Genomic DNA, 27,302 nt, shown 5'->3' with positions numbered 1-27,302 from the left:
CAAAATATCCACTGCTGCAGGGGTGGTCGGAGAACAGGTCACCGCAGGCTGAGGCTCAGCCTGTGCCTAGATCAGAGAATTGTGTCTGTGTGCGTGACAGGGTTGGGAGCGGCCGGCTCAGCTCCTGCCAGCTACTTGGGCACCGCTGGCGCTTAAATAGGTAACGACATTTAACCAATGAATAAGAATTATGGGTGACGGGTAAACACGGGCGCGCGAGGCCAGCCCCTGCGATCCCTAAGCCGCTTGGGGGCCGGGGCTTCAGCCGAGTGAGGCGCGCGCAGCCCCAGCGAGGGGAAGCTCCGCCCTGATGCGAGCAAGCGGCGGCTCTCCCTCCTTTCCCCCGCCCCCGCAGGAGACCAGAGGGGGCGTGGCCAGGGCGGAGCTCAAGCCCCGCCCTTTCCACATGCGCCCTCGGTCCGAGCGAGGCGGGGGGGCCTAATTCTGGTAGTTTGGCGGAGGCCGGGGGAGCGGCGGTGCGCTGGCCATGGCGGTCCGGGCGGGCTGGTGCGGCCGGTGGGGGGGTGCGGCCGCGCGTTTCCTGCCCACGACGCGGGTAAGGCTCCCCCCCTTCCCAGCCCCTGCGGAGCTACCGGTCAGCCGGGGAGTCGCTGTCCCGCCCCTCCTTGCCTGTCGACGTAGCCGGCCCGTATCACCCCGAGTCTCTGTCGCAGCACAGCGTGTCCCCCCTTGTCCCCCTCCCCCCCCGGGCTGCCCCCCCCATGGCCCGGGCCCAGCGTGCCCCCCCCATGGCCCGGGCCCAGCGTGCCCCCCCCATGGCCCGGGCCCAGCGTGCCCCCCCTCCCCCCCCGGGCTGCCCCCCCCCATGGCCCGGGCCCAGCGTGTCCCCCCTCCCCCCCGGGCTGCCCCCCCCCATGGCCCGGGCCCAGCGTGTCCCCCCTCCCCCCCGGGCTGCCCCCCCCCCATGGCCCGGGCCCAGCGTGTCCCCCCTCCCCCCCGGGCTGCCCCCCCGCATGGCCCGGGCCCAGCGTGTCCCCCCTCCCCCCCGGGCTGCCCCCCCGCATGGCCCGGGCCCAGCGTGTCCCCCCTCCCCCCCGGGCTGCCCCCCCGCATGGCCCGGGCCCAGCGTGTCCCCCCTCCCCCCCGGGCTGCCCCCCCCCCATGGCCCGGGCACAGTGTGTAACGCCCCCTCTGCTGGCATACACATGGTACCCCCATGGCTAGGGAACAGTGTACCCTTACTGTCTTCTGGCACACACATGCTGCCATTATGGCTGAAGCATGAGGTAACCCAACCCCATCTTCCAGTCTTCTTCCCCACAGGGCACACAATGTAACTATCCCAGGAACCAGCATAACCCATCTCATCTCTCCTCTCTCTGGATGCAGTGCTAAACCTTGCTCCATTTTCTCTGTAAAACACAGTGACATCCAGCATTGCCTGCCCCACCAAGGGTTTAAAATAATCATGATATTGACTTATAATAATGACATTTTAAATCAGTTGTGGCTTATTTTTATTTATCTTTTGATTTCTTAGTCTTTAGGATGCACTTGCTTAATTGTTTCAAGTTTTCCTCTTGTCACCTTGAGGGCCAGAAATTTACTTTTTAATTAAAGTTGGGATTCTCATGTAATGTCTTAATTTCAGTAGCTAGGGCTTTAGAAAAAATGCCAACAGATATCATAAGACTTGTGATAAAATTTTGAGAGTTGACAACACTGGAAGCCCACTCCATTTCTCCCCTCTCTTCTCCAGGAACACTGTGATAACCATGCTTCCAATGGAGTGAGTTGTAGCTCACGAAAGATTATGCTCAAATAAATCTGTTAGTCTCTAAGGTGCCACAAGTCCTCCTTTTCTTTTTGCGGATACAGACTAACACGGCTGCTACTCTGTAATCTACCCACCCAGTATAACTTCCTTAGGCAGAGTCACCCTCACCTCACCATACATAATGGTGTCATTTCCATCCTCCTCCCCCCAAGCATTCAGTGGAACCTTCCCTTCTCTAGCTGGATAAATATTGCAGGTGCACAGCAAGCCTTTTACCAACCTTTGGTCTTGGGAGCAGTACTGTTCAATACAGTTTAACTAAAATAGCTTACATTTTACAGTCAGAGCAACAAAATAAATTGGTCTGTTTACTTATGGTACCTTTGCAGACCATGTTTTGGAAGAGTTTAGTCCAGACACAGCACTTACGGTTCAGAAAAGACTTGCTGTGTTGTTCCTACAAGTGGGAGTAATGTTATGATTTCTCTCCCCTTCTCCTTCCCTTACCTAGTTTATTTTTAGCTTGTTCATGGGCGTGTTTTCAGTTTAGTTTGATCCCTAACCCATGTTTACATGTGGGTTGTTTTGTACTGATGTTGTTGCACATTGGTGGAAACTACTTAATGTAGACAACATTGTATGCACCCATGTAAAAAGTGACTTGTATCAGTGCAGTTTTCCTCAGTTTGAAAATGGGCTATCTGCATGCAAATTATGGTTTATACAATTGCAGCGCGTCAACGCTAGTGGCTGGCACCTGTGTCCCGACATAGAACTGAGTATTAGATTTTTTTCGGCCTAAAACTATTGTGGTTTGTGACAATTCCCATTACTGTGACTCCTCTGAACAACTTTGCTGCTCTTGTCCTATAATGAGCCCATTCTGTTCTCCTGCCCCTAGAAATCAGCTGTATGTTTGTCTGACTTTTACTTATACATATTTTTTGCTGTTGTGTTCAGTCCTTTACTCTTTTGACTCTAATTTGTTTCTATGCCACAGTTAGAATTCCAGTGTTGTACCTGGGATGCTGTGTCATCCTTTGACTCTCCAGATCAGCTGTCCATTCACAGAGGATCTGTCCTATAACTGCTCAGCCCCTTCTATAATGAGCTAAGTATCTTGCTAGATCAGAATAGGTAAGGCCAGCTCTTGACTAAGGCCTGGTCTACACTGGGGCGGGGGGGGGTCAATCTAAGATTCGCAACTTCAGTTATGAGACTAATGTAGCTGAAGTCGACGCATCTTAGATTGACTTAGAATCACTTACTTCACATTCTTGCGGCGCTGGATCGACGGCCGCCCCTCCCCTGTTGACTCCACTTCCGCCTCTCGCCATGGTGGAGTTCTGGAGTCGACGGCAGAGCGATCGGCGATCGATTTATTGTGTCTACACTAGACACAATAAATCGATCCCTGATGGATTGTTCGCTACCCGCCAAGGAAAATATACAGCTGCTCATGCATCCTGCCCTCTTTTAATTTAGCTGGTTTTTCTTTGTCAGCCTTGCTTGCAAGTCTCACTTGAAGAACCAATCAGATCTCTATAGAACAGTTATATAAGTGCCTATAAGTCTATGTATCCCCTAAAAATTCTGCACATAGTTTTAAAACAGTTAATGTATTACTGCATTTAAGTAAAGAAAGAAAAATACATTTATTTTATTTTAAGGCAACTGTGTACACATGATTTGTCAATTTATCAAGCAAATAGTAATTACTCTTTCAATGCACTTTACCAAGATGGATTATTTCTATTTTAAAGGCTGTACAGCTGAGATACAGAAATTAAGTTACTTGCTAATGGTCATATGAGTAGTAGCAGGCGTGGAATAAAAATCCTGGGCTCCTGATTTCACTTGGTGCTAGCATTCATAAGTAACTACATAGATGTATAACTGACCATTTGGACATAAGCAGTTACTGCAATTGTATGTGTGCTTGTATGGAGCAGTTCTAAAAATTGGGCCCAGTGAGACTCGAAAGTCCCATATACATGTGGTTGGGAGCTGAGATTCTAAAACCATCAAACCAATTACTCTTTCAATTTGGTTGGCAAGCCTGGATGTGGCCAAAGTATATTAAACCCATGTTCTAAATGTGCCCACTATCCCAGTTTTGTTTTCTCCCAGTCTACTTGCCTTTCATTTTCACATTTTCTCTGAAATTCCTTTTTAAAATTCAGCTAGTCTAGTTTTATTTCTTTCCTTCAGCCTGGAAAAAGATTCATGGTCAAAATGTCACTTCTTATGTTATATTTCTAGTGTGTATATATATTAGGTTAGGTTTTGAGCATCTTAATTAGCTTTTTGTAACCAAGATTATATAAAAGGAAATGAGGAAAGTGGTAATTGAAGGTAGTTTGAGATAGACAATTTGAGCGTTTTAAAGCTGTGGAGTTCATAAAGAAAGAAAAAAAGAGCCTTTGCTAGCATTATTTTTGAAATAATTTCTTCCAGAAAAAGTTTAAGAATTGACAGTGCCTCAGATGAAAATCTGGTATTCATTAGAAAAAATATAAAAAATAAGTCCGTGTACAGGGTTATTCTGTTACAGCTCTGATTACCAGGATTTTGGTGCTTCAGAAAACACACGGTCTGGGAAAATTTTATTGATTCTCAATTGATTCTAAACAAAATCTTGATCTGAGTTTCTTGAATTTCTCAAAATCATCTCTGAAGAGTTCTGTGTTTCATGTATATTACAGAGATGTCTGAGCTTTAGCAGCAATATATTTTTTCTTAGTGTCCTATAATACATAAAAGTTTCTTTCTGGTTTCCATTTCACTCCATCGTGCTGATGTGCACACATGCAATACACAGCTCCACATGCATGTTTTCTCAGACCAATCATGATCATGAAAACTCTTTGACAGGATGACTAGAACCCATATTCAGATGTTAATTCCACCAAGTAAAAAAATTTTTCTGCAAATTGGAAAACAGGACTTTGAGATCTGGAAACACTTAGAACAGTAATTAACCAGAAAAATAATCTTTATTTTAGAATGGCACTACTATTTTATCTTCTCTCTCTGATTTATAGTGGGAGCACAAAGTATCTAAAGCTAATATATTTTAGTTGACAACTTCTATATAGTGAAAATGGCCCAAACTGACTTCTTAAAATCATATTGGCAGCTTATATTTAAAAGGATCTATTACAAATAAAAAATTAGTAACATTAGCAAGAAAGTATTATTTTAGATTGTTATTAATGTCTTTATAAAAATAAAATACTTTTAATCATTCATGATTTTTTCTTTTTGTTCTATATTCAGAATATAGAAATAAACTAGTTATTTTCACTTTTTAAATGATTTTACATTAGCCCAATGCTGCACTCTTTGGATTGTAAAAATATGTAGGTGGAAAATGTGGAATATTCGGATTCAAGCATACCCATTTTGGTAATATTTTAAGCACAATTTCTCAAACATTCCTATAGTACTAGGTTTCATAAAATCTGTTTTATATGAAACCTATAAATCATGAAACAAACCCATCTTTCTCTCTCCCTTTAAACAGCTGTGTAAAAGTGAACAAAACCCTTACATGTTATACTCCTGGAGGAATTTTGCGTCACAGTTCGTTCGCAGAATTAATGTCCTCCGCAGATTTCTTTCCTTCCCCGCAGAAAATTATGGCTTCTGACAGGGAAGCAAAGGGAAGACACAGGACTGGTCTTGCACATCCCTCCCCGGAGGCGCAGGCAGGTTAGTTTGGGCGACCGGAGCAGCCCGTAGAGATGTAAATCACCGCTGGGGTGGTGGTGATGGACTGGGCAGTTTTAATTTTTTGGCGCAGAATTCCCCAGGAGTAATATTAGAGATAATGGATAAATATTAAGTACCTTTGTCTATGGAATAAGAGGGCATATGCTCACCATTTGTTGTTGAGTGGAATGAACCAGAGAATAATCAGGTCTGTAATTGGTCTTCCTGAGGTTGAGAAACCACAAAAGTCAGATGAGATAACGCGAACGTAATGCATAGAATATTGCTGTGAGTGCCGCTACAATGAACCCTTCGCTACATTATAATCTATACTGAAAATGAAGATTTTCCAGGAACTTTATATTATATATGGATTTGTGTGCCACACTCCTCATCACAGTAGTATCTGATCACTTTCCAGTGCTGCATTTAATGATGTAACTACTATCTGCCATGTATTGTGTGTTCTCATCTGCTCCCCAGAGGGAGAAATGCAAACAGTGGAGAGTGTTATTTTACTAGGATGTTTTTAATATACATGTTGCTATATATTTATGTTAGCTTAGGCAAGATCAAAGAAATGTGGTGAAGTTTGTGATGGTCCTTAGTTCCTGGGGGGGAGTTCATTCCACAGTCTGTCTGGCCCCCAAGAAAGTTGTGTCTCACACAAACGAGTTTTATCTTCTTTGTAGAGAATTCCATTGTGTCAGAGGAGTGAAGTTGTTGACCACGGTCTTCATCTTGGAGATATCCTGGGCCCAAATCATGGAGGGCCTTGAAGATAAGGTCTGAAACCTTGAACTTGATTTGAGATTTTAAGGGTAGTATAGGTTTTTAATATATTTGTAGTAGCCTATATTACTGAGCAGATGTATTACAACTTTCTATAGCAGCTGGAGTTTTCTGAGCACTGAAGTTTTCATGCCCAGGTATTATGCATTGCCGTAATCCAGCCAAGAGTTCATGAAAACATGAATAACTGAAGCCAGGTCATTGTCCACCAGAATGGGACACAACCAACTGGAGATGGCAAGAAAGTGTTATTTGTGGATGCTGCTATGTGAAAATTTAGTATCAGCAAGCAATCTAAAAGTACTCCTAAACATCAGACTGAATTGAGCAATGGTGGGTATGTACCTTCAACCAAAGGAGACTTCACCATGGCTGAAAACTCTTGAAAATTATTTTCTTTTGCCCACTGGCATCACCTCTGCCATGCTCGGTGGAGGTGCAGTTTCCTATCCATACTCATTGGATGTGTCCCTCCAAGAAGGATTTAAACTGTTTTAGTGCATTACCCTGGACTTCTGCCACCCATCCAAGATGAGACAGGAGTATTTTATTGTTGACAATGTTGAATTCTGTAGAGAGGTCCTATAGGATGAGAATAGATGTTCTGTCCTGTCCATTGACAGGAGATCAGTGCCACTAAAGCAATTTCAGTTCCATGGCCTGGCCTCAATCCAGACTGTGCTGTGTCTAGAATATTAGCTTCAATTAGATGATGTTGTAGTTGGACTTTAGCTAGCTTCTCTGTGAGTTTGCTTGGGGGGATGGGAGATTTAACACTGGGCAGTAGTTGGCTAGAACTGATGTGTCCAGGGTAGGTTTCTTCAGTGTTGGTTGGACTGTTGCGTGTTTGAAGTAGGAAGGAAGGATTCCTTTTCTGAATGAGACATTAGCTTATTTCAGTCAGGGATGGTACCAGTTGCTGTTGACTCTTTCACAAGCCAGGAAGATCATGGGTTGGATTCACAAGTTTCAGGTTGACACTCATGTAATGTCCAGAACTTCTTGATGAGCGAATATACTGAACTTTAGGAATGCAGGTGGGCTGGTGGTGATAGGTGGAGTGGATCCAGGCTGTTTGAGAAGGCTTTCTGAATGTGCGTGATCTTTCCAATGAGATAAGATAACTTTTTGGTGTTCGGCTCTGATGCAGGTTGCAGACTCCTCGGATTGAGAACTGAGTGGTGAAAATGTCATCCTATGCAAAAAAGAATTTGACTTTTATTATCTTCATGTAAAAGTTTTGGAGGTGGATGGCAATCGGATAGTAAAACTGTCTTTGATATGGTAAAAGATTATTGTAGTTTGGTCAATTCATTGTGTATGGGGGGGGAGAAGAGAAAAATACTGTGCCAAAATAAACAACTAGTAAATAGAAAAGGAGTACTTATGGCACCTTAGAGACTAACAAATTTATTTGAGCATAAGCTTTTGTGAGCTACAGTTTACTTCATCGGATGTGGATTTTTCCACTGAATGCATCCGATGAAGTGAGCTGTAGCTCACAAAAGCTTATGCTCAAATAAATGTTAGTCTCTAAGGCGCCACAAGTCCTCCTTTTCTTTTTGCGAATACAGACTAATACGCTACTACTCTGAGACTAGTAAATAGCTAACTGAAAAAGCAAAACATTAACTTATATGATTACAAAAATATTTCTACAAGCTCTGCTGTGGAGGAGTTCTAAATTTTGATGTTATTTACCAGGCAGACTACAAACTGTCCCAGAGTATTTACTTTAGTATGTAATCTAGATTTTCATGATAAGTGTACAGACATTTTCTGCCACAGACTCTCTTTATAGTATTGAATTCTTTTCTATGCCTCACTATGTTCTTTTTTACTTGTTACTTCGATCACCAGGTTCACTTCAGGAATGTAAGATTTCCTTTTTTCTTTAAAACAACCTTATAACCAAGTAAAGACACTCTTTTTCTTCTTCTTCTGGTCAGAACCAGGGTGGATTTGATTTAAATCATGATTTAAAGTGCCTCGATTTAAAAGACTCAATTTAATCATGGATTTCTACATAAAAGTGCATTCTTGTTGGTTGTTATAACTTTCATACATATTCTTCAGAACTCAGAGATAGATGTAGGTTTCACTTTTAGAAGGTACACACTATACATTTTTAAAGTGATTTATTTTGAAAACTTTTCAGATTAGTTTTACAGCTATATCGGAAAATGAATGATTGTTTGGTTATTTCATTTACCAAATGTAATTGAAGCGGATATTTATGAAGTCATTGAGAGTGAACTATCTCCAATTCAACAGGTTGATCATATTAATATTTGGAGGATTTTCTTGCCATGCTGTATAAGGAGGAGAACATCACCAGAGGGACATTTAAATTGTTTTATTTAACTATTTCTCACTTCTATATATTATTTATTTAAAAACATTTTTGCTGTTAACAAGCATGTTATCTCTGGAGATACAAATCCACAGTTTGAGAACTGCAAAACTAAGCATCTCTGATGGTGTCTTCTAGATTGAGCACTGAGTCCCATTGGGTAGATAGAAAAATTAACCTAAATAATCTACACAGTAGCCCCTGGAACATCATAATATTGGGTCCCTAATCCATGAACTAGTAGAACTCATTTACAAAACTTTTCTTAAACATTACATGAATATAGAATAGAATTAAAATTTATAATCCCTATTCTATGATGAGATATCTTTGAGCTATAATGTATCTTAATTAAAATTATCTTTAGATAAGTTTTTTTCTCAAAAAGCATTTTATCCAAAAATCCGATTTAAATAAAAAAAAATCATTGATTTTTATCCGCCCTGGTCAGAACCAGTCTTACAGAAAGTCTTGAAAGCATTGCTGCTAACGCAGGTTACAGCTGTCATCTAACCTCTGTCATGAACTATTTGGGAGGGCAATTCTAGTTTCCATTTGTAGTTCCAGGAGCAACCAATGTGGTTCTGTCCCCACTGGCCAGCATCACCCAATTGAGGCTAGCCTGAGCCCCTGTTAACATTCTTCATGCTCCCTGTGATAGGGAGATAGCAGGCAACTGAAACCATTTCAACCTCCCATTGATAGTCTTCCTGTCATCTGGGTTACATAAGACTGGCATAACCCTGGGCATGTTTCTCTTAACTACTCCAATGCAGAGGCTTTAAATTCAGGACATTATTGGGCATAGTATAGGGTCTAGCATAATGGGTCCCCAATCCTGATTTGGGACTTCTGAGTGTCACTGTAAAGTGGATTCATATTACTGAAGCGCAGTTATAACCAAGTCCATTTTAATTGGTGTTTGTTGGTTACTGAAGCGTTAAGCGTTGCCATGGGTAACATGAGGTTCAGCACAAGAATTAATTTTCTAATTTAAACTGTTTTGATTTTTATATTTTAAAAACTGAGTATTTGAGGGTTTTTAAAAATATGCATTTATTAAAATTAACCAGTTCTAATGTAATTTAATAATGAAAATGATATTTATACAAGAACAAGAATTTAATTTCTTTAATTTTCAGCTCAAAAACTGGAAATCTACATAAATGACTGACCGTCTTCTATGCGTTGCCTTAGTGATTAATTTTTAAAAATCTACAAGTATTTACAATACATCCTTTATACAAATTACTTGAAAAAAATATGTTAAAGGGACATCATTAAGGTTGCAAAGTCAAACGCTCAAAAGTTTGAAATGCCAGAATTAGGGATTCCTATGCAATCTTGTGCGTATGCATTATGATTAAGGCTATGAGTCAGTCATGTTCATCACAGATTCCCTGATTTTACATGACCTCTGCAACTTTGGTCGCCGGGGCTCAGGCTTCCATGACTTATTGTTTATTGCCTGCAGCCTGTCCATGACTTTTACTAAAAATTCACATGACAAAATCTTAGCTTTAATTATGATATGGCCTCCGGTTGCCCCTCCTCCTCACCACTCCCCCTGATTCCCTGTCTCCACCTGTCTCCTTTCCCTGCCAGTCTCCCCCTACTGGCTCATCTGATCTCAGTTTCTGCACCCTTCCCCCCCCCCCCCCCCACATGTTCTCTGTATTCTCCTAACCCCATTTCTCTCCCTGGCTCCTTGTCTCCTTCCCCAACCAGTTCTAGTCTACGCCTGCGGGCAGCCTCCAGTCCTAGTCTCCTGACTCAGGCTCCTTCTCTCAATCTATTCCCACAGCTCTCCTCCATAATCTTTAGATGTGTTCTTGTCCCCTCTGCATTTGAATCAGATGGCTGCTTCCTCCATGCGACTTGGGTGCCAGCAGGCTGCCTGCTCTCAGTTTCGGTGCCCTGCAGTCCCACCCTAGCTGCTGGAAGCAGTCGTTACAGGGGAAGTCCAGCTGTGCTCCTGCAGCCTAGGCTGAAGCATGCTTAATTGCTCCAGGGGATTGGTTCATGCACAGTCCAGTCACATGCAGGACCTGTGAGGGGATGGAGCATATTCAGTTGTTGTGTGGGGCTGGTGCATTTACAGCCCAGTCAAATGTGGGAGCTGTGAGAGGAGGGAGCATGCTTAGCGAGGATGGAATCTTCAGATACGTTAGGGTATGTCTACACTACCCGTCGGATCGGGTCGCTACCCAGTGATCGATCCAGCATGGGTCGATTTATTGCATTTAGTCTAGACGTGATAAATCACCCATCTACTCCTGTACTCCACTGCCGCGAGAGACTCAGGCGGAGTCGACAGGGGAGCAGCAGCAGTCGACTCAGTGCTGTGAAGACACCACATTAAGTCAATCTAAGTATGTCGACTTCAGCTACGTTATTCATGTAGCTGAAGTTGCATAACTTGGATTGATTTCCGCTCCCCCTCACCCCCGTGAGTGTAGACCAGGCCTAAATTAAGCTCTTTCAAGTCTCTACTGAGCATGTGTGAACTGTGATTTTTTTCATAGGCTTATAACTTGACCAAATTTGCCCAGGGGTGGCAAAAAGCACATCCCTGACCCAAAGGCCGCTCCCCTGCAAAATTTCAAGTCCCTGCTCTAATGTAAAAAAATCATATTTTCCTCCTAGTCTCATTCTTAGAAATGGTTGAACTGTTTTGGCTGAAACTTCCCAAAAACCTTCTGCTTGAAGCAGACACCCAGCATTGAAATATTCAGCTCAAATTGTTAAAACTGGCAAAATTTTAAGCAACTCAAAACAGGGAGTTATAATAGGCAGTGATACCTACTTCACCTATAATAAATGTTCTAGTCATAAAATCCTTACTTGTAGAAGTAGTTCCATTAACCAGTGGGATTAGTTGTATGGGGCTTGATCCTGTTCCAGCCAATAATGAAAATTCCATTTATTTCAATGGTGCAGGATCAAGGCCTTGGGTAGCTACTACTGCAGGCCCCAATTTTGCAAAGACTTACACATGTGCTTATCTTTACATACTACGAGTAGTCCTGCTGACTTAGTGAAGCTACTCACAATGCATATAGTTAAGCACATGCAGAAGTCTTTGCAGCAGGATCAGGGTCTAAAGCATCACTCCTGCTTTGGGATCTACAAACATCTGATGGGTCCACACTAAATTAATCCCATTGTAGGACTGGGGCATACTGAGTAATTATTGCAGGACTGGGCACAATGTTCAAAAGAACAAAAGTCATTTAACTGTTGAAAAACATTTCATTTGAAGATGTAGAGGAAATTACCGCAGTCTATTAACTTACCCTAACTATTAAAATTACTTTAATATTCATATTTGTTTAAGTATTCACGTATAGTGTGATACAATAAATAGTTATTGCTTACAGTGAATGTCAATTATAATAATTCCAGACTGAAAACTTAATTTTCTTATAATTGTGGGAATCCATGTATGTAAGCAGTAATAATTTTTTTTGTTTCAGTTTTTCAGTCATGGATCAAATATATTAAGTCAAAGTAACAATGTACCACAAGCTAGCTTCTTTCCACCTCTTCAAAAAATGATGTTACCACCAAATGCCTTTCAAGGAAAAGTGGCTTTTATTACTGGTGGAGGTACTGGGCTTGGCAAAGGAATGACAACAGCTCTCTCCAGTTTAGGTGCCGAATGTGTTATATCAAGCAGGTAAATACTAATAATCAAACCTGAAAACTTTTTAAATTTAGTATTGAAAGCTGCATTGATCTGCTTTCATGTTCCTTCATAAACAGTGCATAAAGATACATGTCTGTAGCTATGAATAAAAAAAATGTAATTTAAGTCTGGCTCTTAACCTACAGTACCATTTTAATTATCTGATGTGCTAAATTTTAAAAAGCTGCTCTGAAATATACACAAATACATTGCAGAGTATAAATATTACATTTAAAATTGTTAGTATTTATGTAAGACCTGTAACGTCTTGTGCTTGACTGCTGCATAGCTTTCAATGAGAAGAAATACAAGTTAAAGACATGATAGTCCACAACAAGGAAGTATAGAACAACAAAAAAAAGCCAGGTATACTTCACCTCTATTGCAAAACTCAATGGGTTGGGAGAAAAGAGGCAAAAAATAGAAATGTAGACAGGAAGGGACCTCAAGAGGTCATCTAGTCCAGCCTCCTGCACTAAGGCAGGATCAAGTATACCTAGTTCATCCCTGACAGGTGTTTGTCCAGCCTGTTCTTAAAATTTTCCAATGACAGGGATTCCACATCTTCCCTTGGAAACCTACTCCAGTGCTTAAGTATCCTTATGGTTAGAAAGTTTTTCCTAATACCTAATAAATCTCCCTTGCTGCAGATTATGCCTATTCCTTCAGTTGACACAGAGAATAATTAATCACCATCCTCTTTAAAACAGCCCTTAGCATACTTGAAGACTGTTATCAGGTCCTTATTCAGTCTTAACTCAGGACTAAATATGCCCAGTTTTTTTAACCTTTCTTCGTAGGTCAGGTTTTTTAAGCCTTTTATCCGTTTTGTTGCTCTCCTTTGGATGATATTGGCCTCATTTGCAACTGCATCACATTAACTATCATTAAATTTGTGATCTACTATAAATGCTAGATCTTTTACATCTGTACTACTGCCTATCCAGTTATTCCCTATTTTATAGTTATGCACTCGATTTGTCTTTCCTAAGTGTAGTACTTGTCTTTGGTCTCAAATCAACAAGACGAAATTCTCCAATTCGTCAGTCATTTTGAATTCTAATCCTGTCCTCTAAACTGCTAGCAGTTCTCCCAACCTGGTATCATCTACATATTTTATAAACACACTCTTTACTCCATTATCCAAAGCATTAATGAAAATTAATGGGGCGGGGGAGGGATAGCTCAGTGGTTTGAGCATTGGCCTGCCAAACCTAGGGTTGTGAGTTCAATCCTTGAGGGGGCTATTTAGGTATCTGGGGCAAAAACTGGGAATAGCTCCTGCTTTGAGCAGGGGGTTGGACTAGATGACTTCCTGAGGTCCCTTCCAACCCTGATATTCTATGATATTGAATAGTACCAAACCCAGGACAGATGTTTTCAGGACCTCCACTCAATATGTTCCCCCCAGTTTGACAGCAAACTATTGATAACTATTTGAATCAGGGTGGATTTGATTTAAATCACTAGTCGGGAAGACTATTTAATCCTGGATTTCTACATAAAAGTGCATTCTTGTTGTTTGGTATAACCTTAATACATATTCTTCAGAACTCAGAGATAGAAGTAGGTTTCATTTTTAGAAGGTACACACTATACATTTTTGAAGTGATTTATTTTGAAAACTTTTCCGATTAGTTTTACAGCTATATTGGAAAATGAATGATTGTTTGGTTATTTCATTTACCAAAGGTAATTGAAGCAGATATTTATGAACTGTATTGGCGAACTATCATTAATATTTGGAGGATTTTCTTGCCATGCTATATTAGGAAAACCTCACCAGACAGACGTTTAAATTGTTTTATTTAACTAAATCAATGTTATGCGTTTTGGATTTTTTTCCCTTCAACAGAAAACAAATTATTATAACAAGACAAGCATATGCATTTTTGAATTTAGTTAAACAGTCAAGTTTTTTAAAATCGTTTGTTAACATTGTTTAACAAAAATAGTTGAATGAAATATTTTAAAGAAAAGAAAAACAAAAAATTAGACTGTCAGCCAGGCCAACATGAGAAACTTAAAATACTGGCATCTGCAGCTAGTTCAGTCGTCTTCACCTTCATTGTCCTGTTTGTTCATAATCTGGAAAAGAAAAACAAGCTTTGCAACTTTCAGGTCCCAAACGATTTCTCAATTTGGAATGAATTAGTCCAAAATGAAGAAAATACTCTTTCTACACCGACAGAAGAAGCTGCTGCTGTAAAAGTGAGATTAATCACTTCAACAGTCTCTGCATGCAAGTGCTTAAGTGACTTCCACCAATTCACTTGTGTGACTTTCTTTAAAACATCAGCAGCATACATGTATTTCTTGAATGGTTCACCCTTAGCTTTGAACTTTATTATAGTTGGCATTGTGGAGGGATAATTGCTGGATGTCCATGTCATAGGCAACTCCTCCTCTTCAGCAGTTAAGGTTTGACCGTTGTACCAAGTATTGAGAATATTTGCAAGAAAATGAGCTGGAGATAGTGCTTGTCCCATTCATTTTTTTAATGCTTGTAATTTAGCTCTGTCATTGCATATTTCTCTTTTTAAGATCTCACTTGGTTCCTTCCCAATTTCAACAGCGTCAGCAATAAAACAGCTATTTCCCTGCATTTTGTTCAAGGCTACAGAAATAGGCTTCAGGGTACTCAGCATGTGTTCAGGATTTCTCTTAAGGCCAATGTTGAGCATTTTGGCTGTGACAGTGCCATCTATTTTTTCAGGATTTTGTTCACAAACTCATCAGATTAGGCCAGTTCTTGATATAGTGCTCAAACCAGTCCACTACTGAGTTCCATCACACATCTTGTGGGCGGGTTAGCTTGGTTTCTCCCACTTTTTTCAGAACAGCTGCTGCAAAGTGGTTGTTAGGGAAGTATTTTGCAATTTCAAACACATTAGCCTTTATTTCTGGAACACTGAAGTCTTTGGCTTGGAGACTCATCAAATGAGCACTGCAACCATATGTTATTAGCTTGGGACTCTTCTGAATAATTTCTTATCTTGGATACATTTGTAGCATTGTCTGTGACCAAGCTGCATACTAGACATTTGAATTTTTTTCCCCACAGTTTGTTATAGCTTTTACTGCTACTTCTACTGTGTGTGAATTTTCTGATGTATCAATTGTTTCGGTAAGGAAGACGTTCCCTTCTTTTGTTGTCACACAAGCATATACAACAGGATCATTTTGGACATTGTTCCACCCATCAGACTCAGGTTAACAATTTCACCCTCTAGACCTTTTGCATTTGCATTGAATTTCTCAATTTCTCTTTCATACACTTTATCCAGCAATTTGCCAGCAACATCTGCTCTGTTGGGTGGACTGTATTTGGTCTTAATGACTGAACCATGTTCCTGAAGTGTGGGTTCTCAATCATACGGAAAGGAGAGTTTGTTGCATAAACAGACTGGGCAATTTTTTCATCAATTACCTCTTTTTGTAATCTGCTGGTTCTTATCAAAAATTTATCTATGGCAGTTTCTGGATGGAGATTTTTTTTTTTTTTTTTTGCTAGAGGCTATGGCTCTATACTGTGGCTATGTGACATACATGATGTGACTGAAATGCTATCATTGGCAGATAATTCTGAAACGATAGAAAATGATGATCTTGAAGGTGGATAGTCTTCAGAATCCTGTATGTTGAGAATGGATTTTCCTAAACAGAATAAGTCAATGCAGTTGTTTAATTATTATTTCCATACTGCTCATTTAGTATTACTCATTGCATTCACTGATACTCAGTACTACTTTGAAGGTGAAATTGTAAAAAAACAAATAGCTGAAATAGGCAGATCTTCCTTTATCACAACTGCATCTAAAGTGATAGTACTGTAGAGTAACAACTATATTTTTTTGCTCAAACATGAGAATTCAAGAATAGTCCAGAAGGAAGACAGGCAGTCCTTAAGAAAGTAGTATGAAATAAATAAGTTAACCAATCTGAAGATCCTGCATCCTCTTCAGTGCAGCTTCCTCCTGAGAAGGAACACTTCTCATGATGTTGTTTCATTCGGGCAACCAGGCCTTGCATTTCTTTGTTGCACTGTTTGCATTTTGCACACATGCCTGTCTTACCCACTGGTAGAGGAACTTCATTAAAATATTCCCAAACTGGGTCTCTTACAGCCTGCTGCCATTATAGGTTTTCCCTTCTAGTGAGAGAATGGTATGGTAGATTTCAAATCAATGAAGGCTATACTCTGAAAGACCTCAAGGGTTCTGGAATATGGTGCTCAAACAGTTTCCCTTTTGTTTCTACTGCCTGTCCCTCCCTTCTCGCATTTATCTCAAGTCTTCTCCTTCTCCAGATCTATTCTACCCCCTACAGTTCATTGAACTTTTTGAAACTTTGCACTTTTAGAGAGAGGTAAGGAATTGACACTGTGTTCACAAATTTGCTGAGGGACAATAGGTTTGAGATCTGTTGTTTCTCACCTCTATATAAGATTATTTTAAAATATTTTTGCTGTTAACAAGCATGTTATCTCTGGAGACACAAATCCACAGTTTGAGAACTGCAAAACTAAGCATCTCTGATTCTATCTTCTAGACTGAGCACTGAATCCCATTGGGTAGATAGAAAGATTAACCTAAATCTATACAGATGCCCTTGAACCCCATTGGGTCCCTAATCCATGAACTATTAGAACTCATTTACAAAACTTTTCTTAAACATTACATGAATATAGAATTAGAATTTATAATTCCTATTCCATGATGAGATATCTTTGAGTTTTAATTAAGATACATTATAGCTATCTTAGGTTTTTCCACAAAGCATTTTATCAAAAAAAATCTGATTTAAATTAAGTTTATTTTTTTAAATCATTGATTTGTATCCACCCTGCTTTGAATGCAGTCTTTAAACCAGTTGTGGATCTACCTTATATTTCATTTGACTGTATTTCCATAGTTTGAGAATGTCATGAAGGACTATCAAAACTCTTATTAAAATAAAGATATCACATTGCAGCTTCCCCCTTATCCGCTAGGCCAATAACCTGTCAAAAAAAAAAAAAGTAGCTGGTTTGGCATGATTTGTTTGACAAATTCATGTTGGCTATTATCCTCTAGATGCTTACAAAATAAGTCAACAAATCTCTAAATAGACAGCAATGACCATAATGATTTTATCGTTAGAATTATCTTTATCAAGTTTTTTTTTTATTTTTTCCTATAGCCATTATTTCTTTTAACCATCAGGATTTCTACTGATTTTCAGCATAAGAGCAATTAATCTCATCTGTCAAGTTAACATAAACAACTTGTGAAGCTCTTCCAAATAAATCAAATACTGTATTTATAACAGTTGGTAGGCCTTTCCTTAATATAAGTGAATATATTAGTAATAAGAAAAGGAGTACTTGTGGCACCTTAGAGACTAACAAATTTATTAGAGCATAAGCTTTCGTGAGCTACAGCTCACTTCATCGGATGCATTTGGTGGAAAAAACAGAGGAGAGATTTATATACACACACAGAGAACATGAAACAATGGGTTTATCATACACACTGTAAGGAGAGTGATCACTTAAGATAAGCCATCACCAACAGCGGGGGGGGGGGGGGGGGGGGGAAAGGAGGAAAACCTTTCATGGTGACAAGCAGGTAGGCTAATTCCAGCAGTTAACAAGAACACCATACAAAGCAAAGCTGCAGCGATTAGCAAAAGATCTTCTAAAGCAGTTCCAAGTAAAGAATATCAGAGGAACAGTGGGGGGTGGGGTGGGAGGGAGAAATACCATGGGGAAATAGTTTTACTTTGTGTAATGACTCATCCATTCCCAGTCTCTATTCAAGCCTAAGTTAATTGTATCCAGTTTGCAAATTAATTCCAATTCAGCAGTCTCCCGTTGGAGTCCTTTTTTGAAGCTTTTTTGTTGAAGGATAGCCACTCTTAGGTCTGATCTAGTGACCAGAGAGATTGAAGTGTTCTCCAACTGGTTTTTGAATGTTATAATTCTTGACGTCTGATTTGTGTCCATTCATTCTTTTACGTAGAGACTGTCCAGTTTGGCCAATGTACATGGCAGAGGGGCATTGCTGGCACATGATGGCATATATCACATTGGTAGATGTGCAGGTGAACGAGCCTCTGATAGCGTGGCTGATGTGATTAGGCCCTATGATGGTATCCCCTGAATAGATATGTGGACAGAGTTGGCAACGGGCTTTGTTGCAAGGATAGGTTCCTGGGTTAGTGGTTCTGTTGTGTGGTGTGTGGTTGCTGGTGAGTATTTGCTTCAGATTGGGGGGCTGTCTGTAAGCAAGGACTGGTCTGTCTCCCAAGATCTGAGAGAGCGATGGCTCGTCCTTCAGGATAGGTTGTAGATCCTTGATGATGCGTTGGAGAGGTTTTAGTTGGGGGCTGAAGGTGATGGCTAGTGGCGTTCTGTTGTTTTCTTTGTTGGGCCTGTCCTGTAGTAGGTGACTTCTGGGTACTCTTCTGGCTCTGTCAATCTGTTTCTTCACTTCAGCAGGTGGGTACTGTAGTTGTAGGAATGCATGATAGAGATCTTGTAGGTGTGTGTCTCTGTCTGAGGGGTTGGAGCAAATGCGGTTATATCGTAGCGCTTGGCTGTAGACAATGGATCGAGTGGTACGATCTGGATGAAAGCTAGAGGCATGTAGGTAGGAATAGCGGTCAGTAGGTTTCCGATATAGGGTGGTGTTTATGTGACCATCGCTTATTAGCACCGTAGTGTCCAGGAAGTGGATCTCTTGTGTGGACTGGTCCAGGCTGAGGTTGATGGTGGGATGGAAATTGTTGAAATCATGGTGGAATTCCTCAAGAGCTTCTTTTCCATGGGTCCAGATGATGAAGATGTCATCAATGTAGCGCAAGTAGAGTAGGGGCATTAGGGGACAAGAGCTGAGGAAGCGTTGTTCTAAGTCAGCCATAAAAATGTTGGCATACTGTGGGGCCATGCGGGTACCCATCGCAGTGCCGCTGATTTGAAGGTATACATTGTCACCACATGTGAAATAGTTATGGGTCAGGACAAAGTCACAAAGTTCTGCCACCAGGTTAGCCGTGACAGTATCGGGGATACTGTTCCTGACGGCTTGTAGTCCATCTTTGTGTGGAATGTTGGTGTAGAGGGCTTCTACATCCATAGTGGCTAGGATGGTGTTTTTAGGAAGATCACCAATGGACTGTAGTTTCCTCAGGAAGTCAGTGGTGTCTCGAAGATAGCTGGGAGTGCTGGTAACGAAGGGCCTGAGGAGGGAGTCTACATAGCCAGACAATCCTGCTGTCAGGGTGCCAATGCCTGAGATGATGGGGCGTCCAGGATTTCCAGGTTTATGGATCTTGGGTAGCAGATAGAATACCCCAGGTCGTGGCTCCAGGGGTGTGTCTGTGCGGATTTGTTCTTGTGCTTTTTCAGGGAGTTTCTTGAGCAAATGCTGTAGTTTCTTTTGGTAACTCTCAGTGGGATCAGAGGGTAATGGCTTGTAGAAAGTGGTGTTGGAGAGCTGCCTAGTAGCCTCTTGTTCATACTCCGACCTATTCATGATGACGACAGCACCTCCTTTGTCAGCCTTTTTGATTATGATGTCAGAGTTGTTTCTGAGGCTGTGGATGGCACTGTGTTCTCCATGGCTGAGGTTATGGGGTAAGCGATGCTGCTTTTCCACAATTTCAGCTCGTGCACGTCGGCGGAAGCAGTCTATGTAGAAATCCAGGCTGCTGTTTCGACCTTCAGGAGGAGTCCACCCAGAATCCTTCTTTTTGTAGTGTTGGCAGGAAGGTCTCTCTGGGTTAATATGTTGGTCAGAGGTGTGTTGGAAATATTCCTTGAGTCTGAGACGTCAAAAATAGGATTCTAGGTCACCACAGAACTGTATCATGTTCGTGGGGGTGGAGGGGCAAAAGGAGAGGCCCCGAGATAGCCCAGCGGAAGAATCTGTCCTATCTCGGGGCCTCTCCTTTTGCCCCTCCACCCCCACGAACATGATACAGTTCTGTGGTGACCTAGAATCCTATTTTTGACGTCTCAGACTCAAGGAATATTTCCAACACACCTCTGACCAACATATTAACCCAGAGAGACCTTCCTGCCAACACTACAAAAAGAAGGATTCTGGGTGGACTCCTCCTGAAGGTCGAAACAGCAGCCTGGATTTCTACATAGACTGCTTCCGCCGACGTGCACGAGCTGAAATTGTGGAAAAGCAGCATCGCTTACCCCATAACCTCAGCCATGGAGAACACAGTACCATCCACAGCCTCAGAAACAACTCTGACATCATAATCAAAAAGGCTGACAAAGGAGGTGCTGTCGTCATCATGAATAGGTCGGAGTATGAACAAGAGGCTACTAGGCAGCTCTCCAACACCACTTTCTACAAGCCATTACCCTCTGATCCCACTGAGAGTTACCAAAAGAAACTACAGCATTTGCTCAAGAAACTCCCTGAAAAAGCACAAGAACAAATCCGCACAGACACACCCCTGGAGCCACGACCTGGGGTATTCTATCTGCTACCCAAGATCCATAAACCTGGAAATACTGGACGCCCCATCATCTCAGGCATTGGCACCCTGACAGCAGGATTGTCTGGCTATGTAGACTCCCTCCTCAGGCCCTACGCTACCAGCACTCCCAGCTATCTTCGAGACACCACCGATTTCCTGAGGAAACTACAGTCCATTGGTGATCTTCCTAAAAACACCATCCTAGCCACTATGGATGTAGAAGCCCTCTACACCAACATTCCACACAAAGATGGACTACAAGCCATCAGGAACAGTATCCCCGATACTGTCACGGCTAACCTGGTGGCAGAACTTTGTGACTTTGTCCTGACCCATAACTATTTCACATTTGGTGACAATGTATACCTTCAAATCAGCGGCACTGCGATGGGTACCCGTATGGCCCCACAGTATGCCAACATTTTTATGGCTGACTTAGAACAACGCTTCCTCAGCTCTTGTCCCCTAATGCCCCTACTCTACTTGCGCTACATTGATGACATCTTCATCATCTGGACCCATGGAAAAGAAGCTCTTGAGGAATTCCACCATGATTTCAACAATTTCCATCCCACCATCAACCTCAGCCTGGACCAGTCCACACAAGAGATCCACTTCCTGGACACTACGGTGCTAATAAGCGATGGTCACATAAACACCACCCTATATCGGAAACCTACTGACCGCTATTCCTACCTACATGCCTCTAGCTTTCATCCAGATCGTACCACTCGATCCATTGTCTACAGCCAAGCGCTACGATATAACCGCATTTGCTCCAACCCCTCAGACAGAGACAAACACCTACAAGATCTCTATCATGCATTCCTACAACTACAGTACCCACCTGCTGAAGTGAAGAAACAGATTGACAGAGCCAGAAGAGTACCCAGAAGTCACCTACTACAGGACAGGCCCAACAAAGAAAACAGAACGCCACTAGCCATCACCTTCAGCCCCCAACTAAAACCCCTCCAACGCATCATCAAGGATCTACAACCTATCCTGAAGGACGAGCCATCGCTCTCTCAGATCTTGGGAGACAGACCAGTCCTTGCTTACAGACAGCCCCCCAATCTGAAGCAAATACTCACCAGCAACCACACACCACACAACAGAACCACTAACCCAGGAACCTATCCTTGCAATAAAGCCCGTTGCCAACTCTGTCCACATATCTATTCAGGGGATACCATCATAGGGCCTAATCACATCAGCCACGCTATCAGAGGCTCGTTCACCTGCGCATCTACCAATGTGATATATGCCATCATGTGCCAGCAATGCCCCTCTGCCATGTACATTGGCCAAACTGGACAGTCTCTACGTAAAAGAATGAATGGACACAAATCAGACGTCAAGAATTATAACATTCAAAAACCAGTTGGAGAACACTTCAATCTCTCTGGTCACTCGATCACAGACCTAAGAGTGGCTATCCTTCAACAAAAAAGCTTCAAAAACAGACTCCAACGAGAGACTGCTGAATTGGAATTAATTTGCAAACTGGATACAATTAACTTAGGCTTGAATAGAGACTGGGAATGGATGAGTCATTACACAAAGTAAAACTATTTCCCCATGGTATTTCTCCCTCCCACCCCACCCCCCACTGTTCCTCTGATATTCTTTACTTGGAACTGCTTTAGAAGATCTTTTGCTAATCGCTGCAGCTTTGCTTTGTATGGTGTTCTTGTTAACTGCTGGAATTAGCCTACCTGCTTGTCACCATGAAAGGTTTTCCTCCTCCCCCCCCCCCCCCCCCCGCTGTTGGTGATGGCTTATCTTAAGTGATCACTCTCCTTACAGTGTGTATGATAAACCCATTGTTTCATGTTCTCTGTGTGTGTGTGTATATAAATCTCTCCTCTGTTTTTTCCACCAAATGCATCCGACGAAGTGAGCTGTAGCTCACGAAAGCTTATGCTCTAATAAATTTGTTAGTCTCTAAGGTGCCACAAGTACTCCTTTTCTTTTTGCGAATACAGACTAACACGGCTGCTACTCTGAAACCTGTGATTATATTAGTAATAAAAGTAATAAAATAAAAGTAAAATGAGGGCTCTCAAACAATTAAATTGTGACTATGCAAGATTAAAAAAATTGTGATTCATTGCAGTTTTAATCGCAGGGCTAAACAATAGAATACAGTTTAAATATTTTTTAGGTTTTCTGTATTTTCTGAAATGGCTTGGGGGCTCTGGGCTTCAGCCCCCCTCCGGGTGCAGGGCTTCAGGCTCGAGTCCCCCGTCGGGGCTCTGGGCTCCGGCCTCCAGCCCCAGTCAGGAACTGGGCTTTAGCCACTCTCGGGGCGCAGAGATCCCGCCCAACCGCCAAATCCCCTTCAGACCTCTGGGCTGGAGCCCACTCCCCTTCAGCCCACCCGATGCTCTGAGCTGGGGCTACTGCTAATGCCTCCCTCCCTGCCCAAAGGTATGTGATTAACTGAAAACAAAATTAACACTAATTTCTTTAACATGTTAATCTCCAGCTTTAACTGTGATTGACAGCCCCAAATAAAATACTTAGTATCATAGAACCATCTACTCTGACGCCCTGCCAATATGCTGTTTAGGTGTCAAATGTGTTATGCAGGATTTGTGTTGTCTAAACCATCCAAGACAGATGGCTATCCAGCCTCCTTTTGAAAAGTCTAGTGAAGGAGCTTCCACAACCTCCCTAGGCAGTCTGTTCCATTGTCCTACTGTTCTTACAGTTAGGAAGTTTTTCCTGAGATTTAATCTAAATCTGCTATGCTGTAGTTCAAACCTATTGCCTCTAGTCCTGCCCTCTGTGGCAAGAGAATAACTTCCCATTTTTTTTATGGCAGCCTTTCGAGTATTTGAAGACAACTGTCATGTCCCCCCCTTAATCTCCTCTTTTCCAAACTTTACATACCCAGTTCCTTCAGTCTTTGCTCATATGGTTTACGTTCCATTCCTTTGATCATCTTAGTCATTTGCCTCTGGATCCTTTCCAGTTTCTCTACATCCTTTCTATCCATTGATGACCAAAATTGGACACAGTACTCCAGTTGAGGCCTAACCAGTGCTGAGTAGAGTATTACTATCACCTCCCGTGATTTGCATGCTATGCCTCTGTTAATGCAACCTAAAACTGCATTTGCTTTTTTTTGCAGCAGCATTGCATTGTTGTGATCCACCACCACTCCCAGATCTTTCTCAGTAGTGCTGCTGCCAAGCCAGTTATCCCGTTCTGTATTTTGCATTTGTTTTTTCTTCCCTAAGGGTAGCACCTTACATTTGTCTTTGCTAATTTTCATTGTGCCCAGGATGAAGGCATTTTTTGTTAAATATCACCTGCTGTATTTTACTATCAAAAGTATCTTTTTTAAGTCCCATCGGAGTTGCTTTTAGCTGAAAATGAGAGAAGATTATTTTGTTGGACATAACTTGGAATTTCTTTAAAGCTCCATTTTACTTGAAAGAGCTTTTTTCAGAAACTGAATTGAAATACTAAGGCCCTAAATTATGTTTATTTCAAAGGTAAATTTTGCACTAAAATCACCAACACACAAATGGCATTCATAGAAAGATTTTAATGTTTCAAAGTGTAATGATTTGTAACAGATGCATTTAGTGAAAACTCAAGTCATCCTAAAATTTATAATTTCTAGGAAGATCGATGTTTTGAAACAAACTGCAGAAGAGATTTCTTCTAAAACAGGAAACAAGGTAAGTTTATGGTTTAGTTTGTATTTTTATATTTTAATGTATTTTAAAGAATTTTTTTATTCTTTATCTCATGAGTGATACTTTTATAGAGTCTTACAATTGCCTTTTTCTCTATTAATATATAGGTTCATACAATCCAGTGTGATGTGAGAGACCCAGCTTCAGTTAAGAATGCTGTTGCTGAATTAATCAAGATGGCAGGACATCCTGATGTAAGTACGATAGTTATGAGGCAAGGACTTCAATCTTCAGTGAAAATACCCTGAATAGCATGTGGAAACAAAAGTGATACATGGTAGAAAAGCAGCTCTGCCTACAAAGACCAACAGGAAAAAGACAGCTACTAATACAGCAATAGTGCAGCACAAAACTAGTGTGTTATCTGTTTTAGTTTTCTACAGTGCCTATCCCCATAGTATCTGGTTGGTTTTGTATAGCTGTTGAATGGTTCAATAGCCAAATGGACCAAATCCTGTCCCCTTACCCATTCATTCAAAAAGTTTCCTTGCTATTAGAGTGGAATTACTTGTGTGAGTAAAGCGAGCAGAATGAAGCCCAGAATGATTTTATTTATCCCTGGACTTACGACAACTGTCACATTACTATCTGAGTGTCTTCCAAATTAAAAGCAGAAACAACAGTATCACTCTCTCTCGCTTTCATCCTTCCTTGCCTTTTATTTTGGTGTATACAAAATGTACCAAAAAGGTACCTATTTTGAAAACTAACGTAAAGAAATTACCAACTACATCTAGCAGGTAAACACTCTCCAATAACCTGCACACAGCCCTCAGCAACTCACCGTCAGCTAAACAAATCGGAACTCTGCTCACAAAATATCAACTTCCATATAGCCAGAGTAAAATGAAAAGCCTTTCCCTGTGCCCAGAAGGTGAACAAATAAGGCTATTTTGGACCAAAGCTAAGGGAGCTGGTTCCAAAGTGAAGGGCTTCTTACATAGGACTTTACCCCCAGTCCCTCTTTTAAGTCCAGAGGTATCCAGCTGTCGCATTATGGAAGAGGGAGATGGGCAGTGTCTCAAGTAGACAGGTCCCAAGTTGGTTAGAGTTGTAGAACTAGCTTCAGTTTTGGGAGACAGGACACATCTGTTAAACTTAGTCAGGAGGGCACTTAGAAGGGCTTTGCCAGTACAGCTATAGTGGTATTCCATATCAAAGCACTCCAAGTGTGGACACAGCTTAAACTGGCAAAACTGTGCTTTTGATGGTATAGCTTAATGCATTGTATAGGGCCATCAGAGGGCAGAACTTTGGGGAGAGAGATAACAAAAGCCCAAGGAAGGAAGGAAGGAAATAACTTGGGAAGAACAGAGTAGGGGATGTAAAGGAGGGGTCAGAGGACAAAAATGGGGTAAAGCAGAGGAGGGAGACAGCATGGGTTAGAAGTCAGGAAAAAATCCCACCAGAAGCCATGTGAAGAGAATATACATTTTTCCCCCCCACTTTTTTTGGAGTTCTGTATCCTGCTTCAGTACTGTATGTTACAAAACCACTTGACAGTGAGTCTGTTTAAAACATTTATTATTTTATACCCACTTGTCAATGGGATATAACAGTCAGGATCAATGAACACTGATATTAGCAACTTAGGAAATATAAGATATGTGGGTGGTTGTTTACTAATAGTTCAAAGATCCTTGAGTTTGACCACCTAAAATTCTACCAAGTTACCTGTCCAGAATAGCTTTCTTTCCGGTATTCACTATGGGAGAATGTCATGGGGGCTGAAACACTGCATCATACTTTAGGGACGGGGGAAGGCTGTTATAGCCCTGTGGCTGAGTCCAAATGAACACCCTAGCCTCAGCAGTATGGCCTAATGGCTGGAGTCAAAATGGCTGCCCCCTTCTGCATGGCCTAGTGGCCAGAGTCAATATGGCTGTCCCCGTTAGTCAGGGCTGCATAGCCTAATGGCCAGAGTCTATATGGTGGCCCTCCTCTGCAGTTTGATGGATTATTTCCTATCTGTCTAAACTGTACTTCATTTGATAGGAAGATTTTTACTTCTATGTCTAGCAATGCCAAAAGGTTTTATACCTCGTAAGTGCTACAGTGAACTACCATATATACTTGTTCATTAGCCCATTCGTTTATAAAATGACCCCCCAAGATGGATAGGTAAAAATAGTAAAACTGTACGACCCTCTCATAAGCATACCCTATATTTCAAGGGTTGGCAAACTTTGGCTCCCGGCCCATCAGGGTAAGCCACTGGAGGGTCGGGACTTTGTTTACCTGGAGCGTTCAGAGGCAAGGAGCCCTCAGCTCCCAATGATGCCACTTCCTGCAGCTCCAATTGGCTGGGAACAGCAAACCGTGGCCACTGGATGCTGAGGGGCTCTATGCCTGCAGATGCCCCAAGTAAACAAAAATGTCCCAACCTGCCAGTGGCTTACCCTGATGGGCCAGGAACCAAAGTTCGCCAACCCCTGCTATATTTTTAAAGCTGGCCTCATAATACATAAAAGTTTTGCTAGAATTATTTTAATGTAATCTAATGAAAAACCTGTTATAATATGTAATAACTGAACAAATATGTACAAGTAACTTAGAACAATGACTTTAAAAAGTCTTAAAATCCTTCAAAGTCTGAATCAGTCTCTGATTCACCAAAGAGTTCATTAAACTCTGCTTCAGTCACAGCTGCACCTGCATTGTCATCGTAGATGTCAGCAGTGTTGTCTTCAGACTCAGATTCCTTATCAGCCTCTGTTGTGTCAAATATGGCATCATCTTCTGTCTCATTGAATGCATTGCTGACACAGCATTTCGTAAATTATTTTTCTATTTCTGAGGGAATGGACACCCACGTGTCCTTGA

General features: G+C 41.6%; 1 protein-coding gene across 3 annotated transcripts in view; it reads left to right on the top strand.

The window, feature by feature from the left end:
* The first annotated feature begins 317 nt into the window (after positions 1–317).
* The window catches only part of DECR1 (2,4-dienoyl-CoA reductase 1), a 41,119-nt gene continuing 14,134 nt past the window's right edge, over positions 318–27,302 (top strand). Inside the window, exons 1-5 of one of the 3 annotated variants that reach the window (XM_038392262.2) lie at positions 318–556; positions 6,145–6,238; positions 12,074–12,276; positions 24,404–24,461; positions 24,587–24,673. In XM_038392262.2, coding sequence (XP_038248190.1) covers positions 6,218–6,238; positions 12,074–12,276; positions 24,404–24,461; positions 24,587–24,673 — 369 coding nt within the window. In that variant the 5' untranslated portion in view covers positions 318–556; positions 6,145–6,217. Of the gene's footprint in view, positions 557–6,144; positions 6,239–9,739; positions 9,774–12,073; positions 12,277–24,403; positions 24,462–24,586; positions 24,674–27,302 lie in introns of all 3 variants that reach the window. The other 2 variants (XM_043507635.1, XM_038392259.2) reach the window with 2 other exon arrangements.

The sequence above is a fragment of the Dermochelys coriacea genome, chromosome 2, assembly GCF_009764565.3.
Source record: "Dermochelys coriacea isolate rDerCor1 chromosome 2, rDerCor1.pri.v4, whole genome shotgun sequence".
NCBI lineage: Eukaryota > Metazoa > Chordata > Testudines > Dermochelyidae > Dermochelys > Dermochelys coriacea.
Note: the sequence above shows the minus strand (reverse complement) of the source record. Positions and strands in the feature narration are given on the sequence as shown.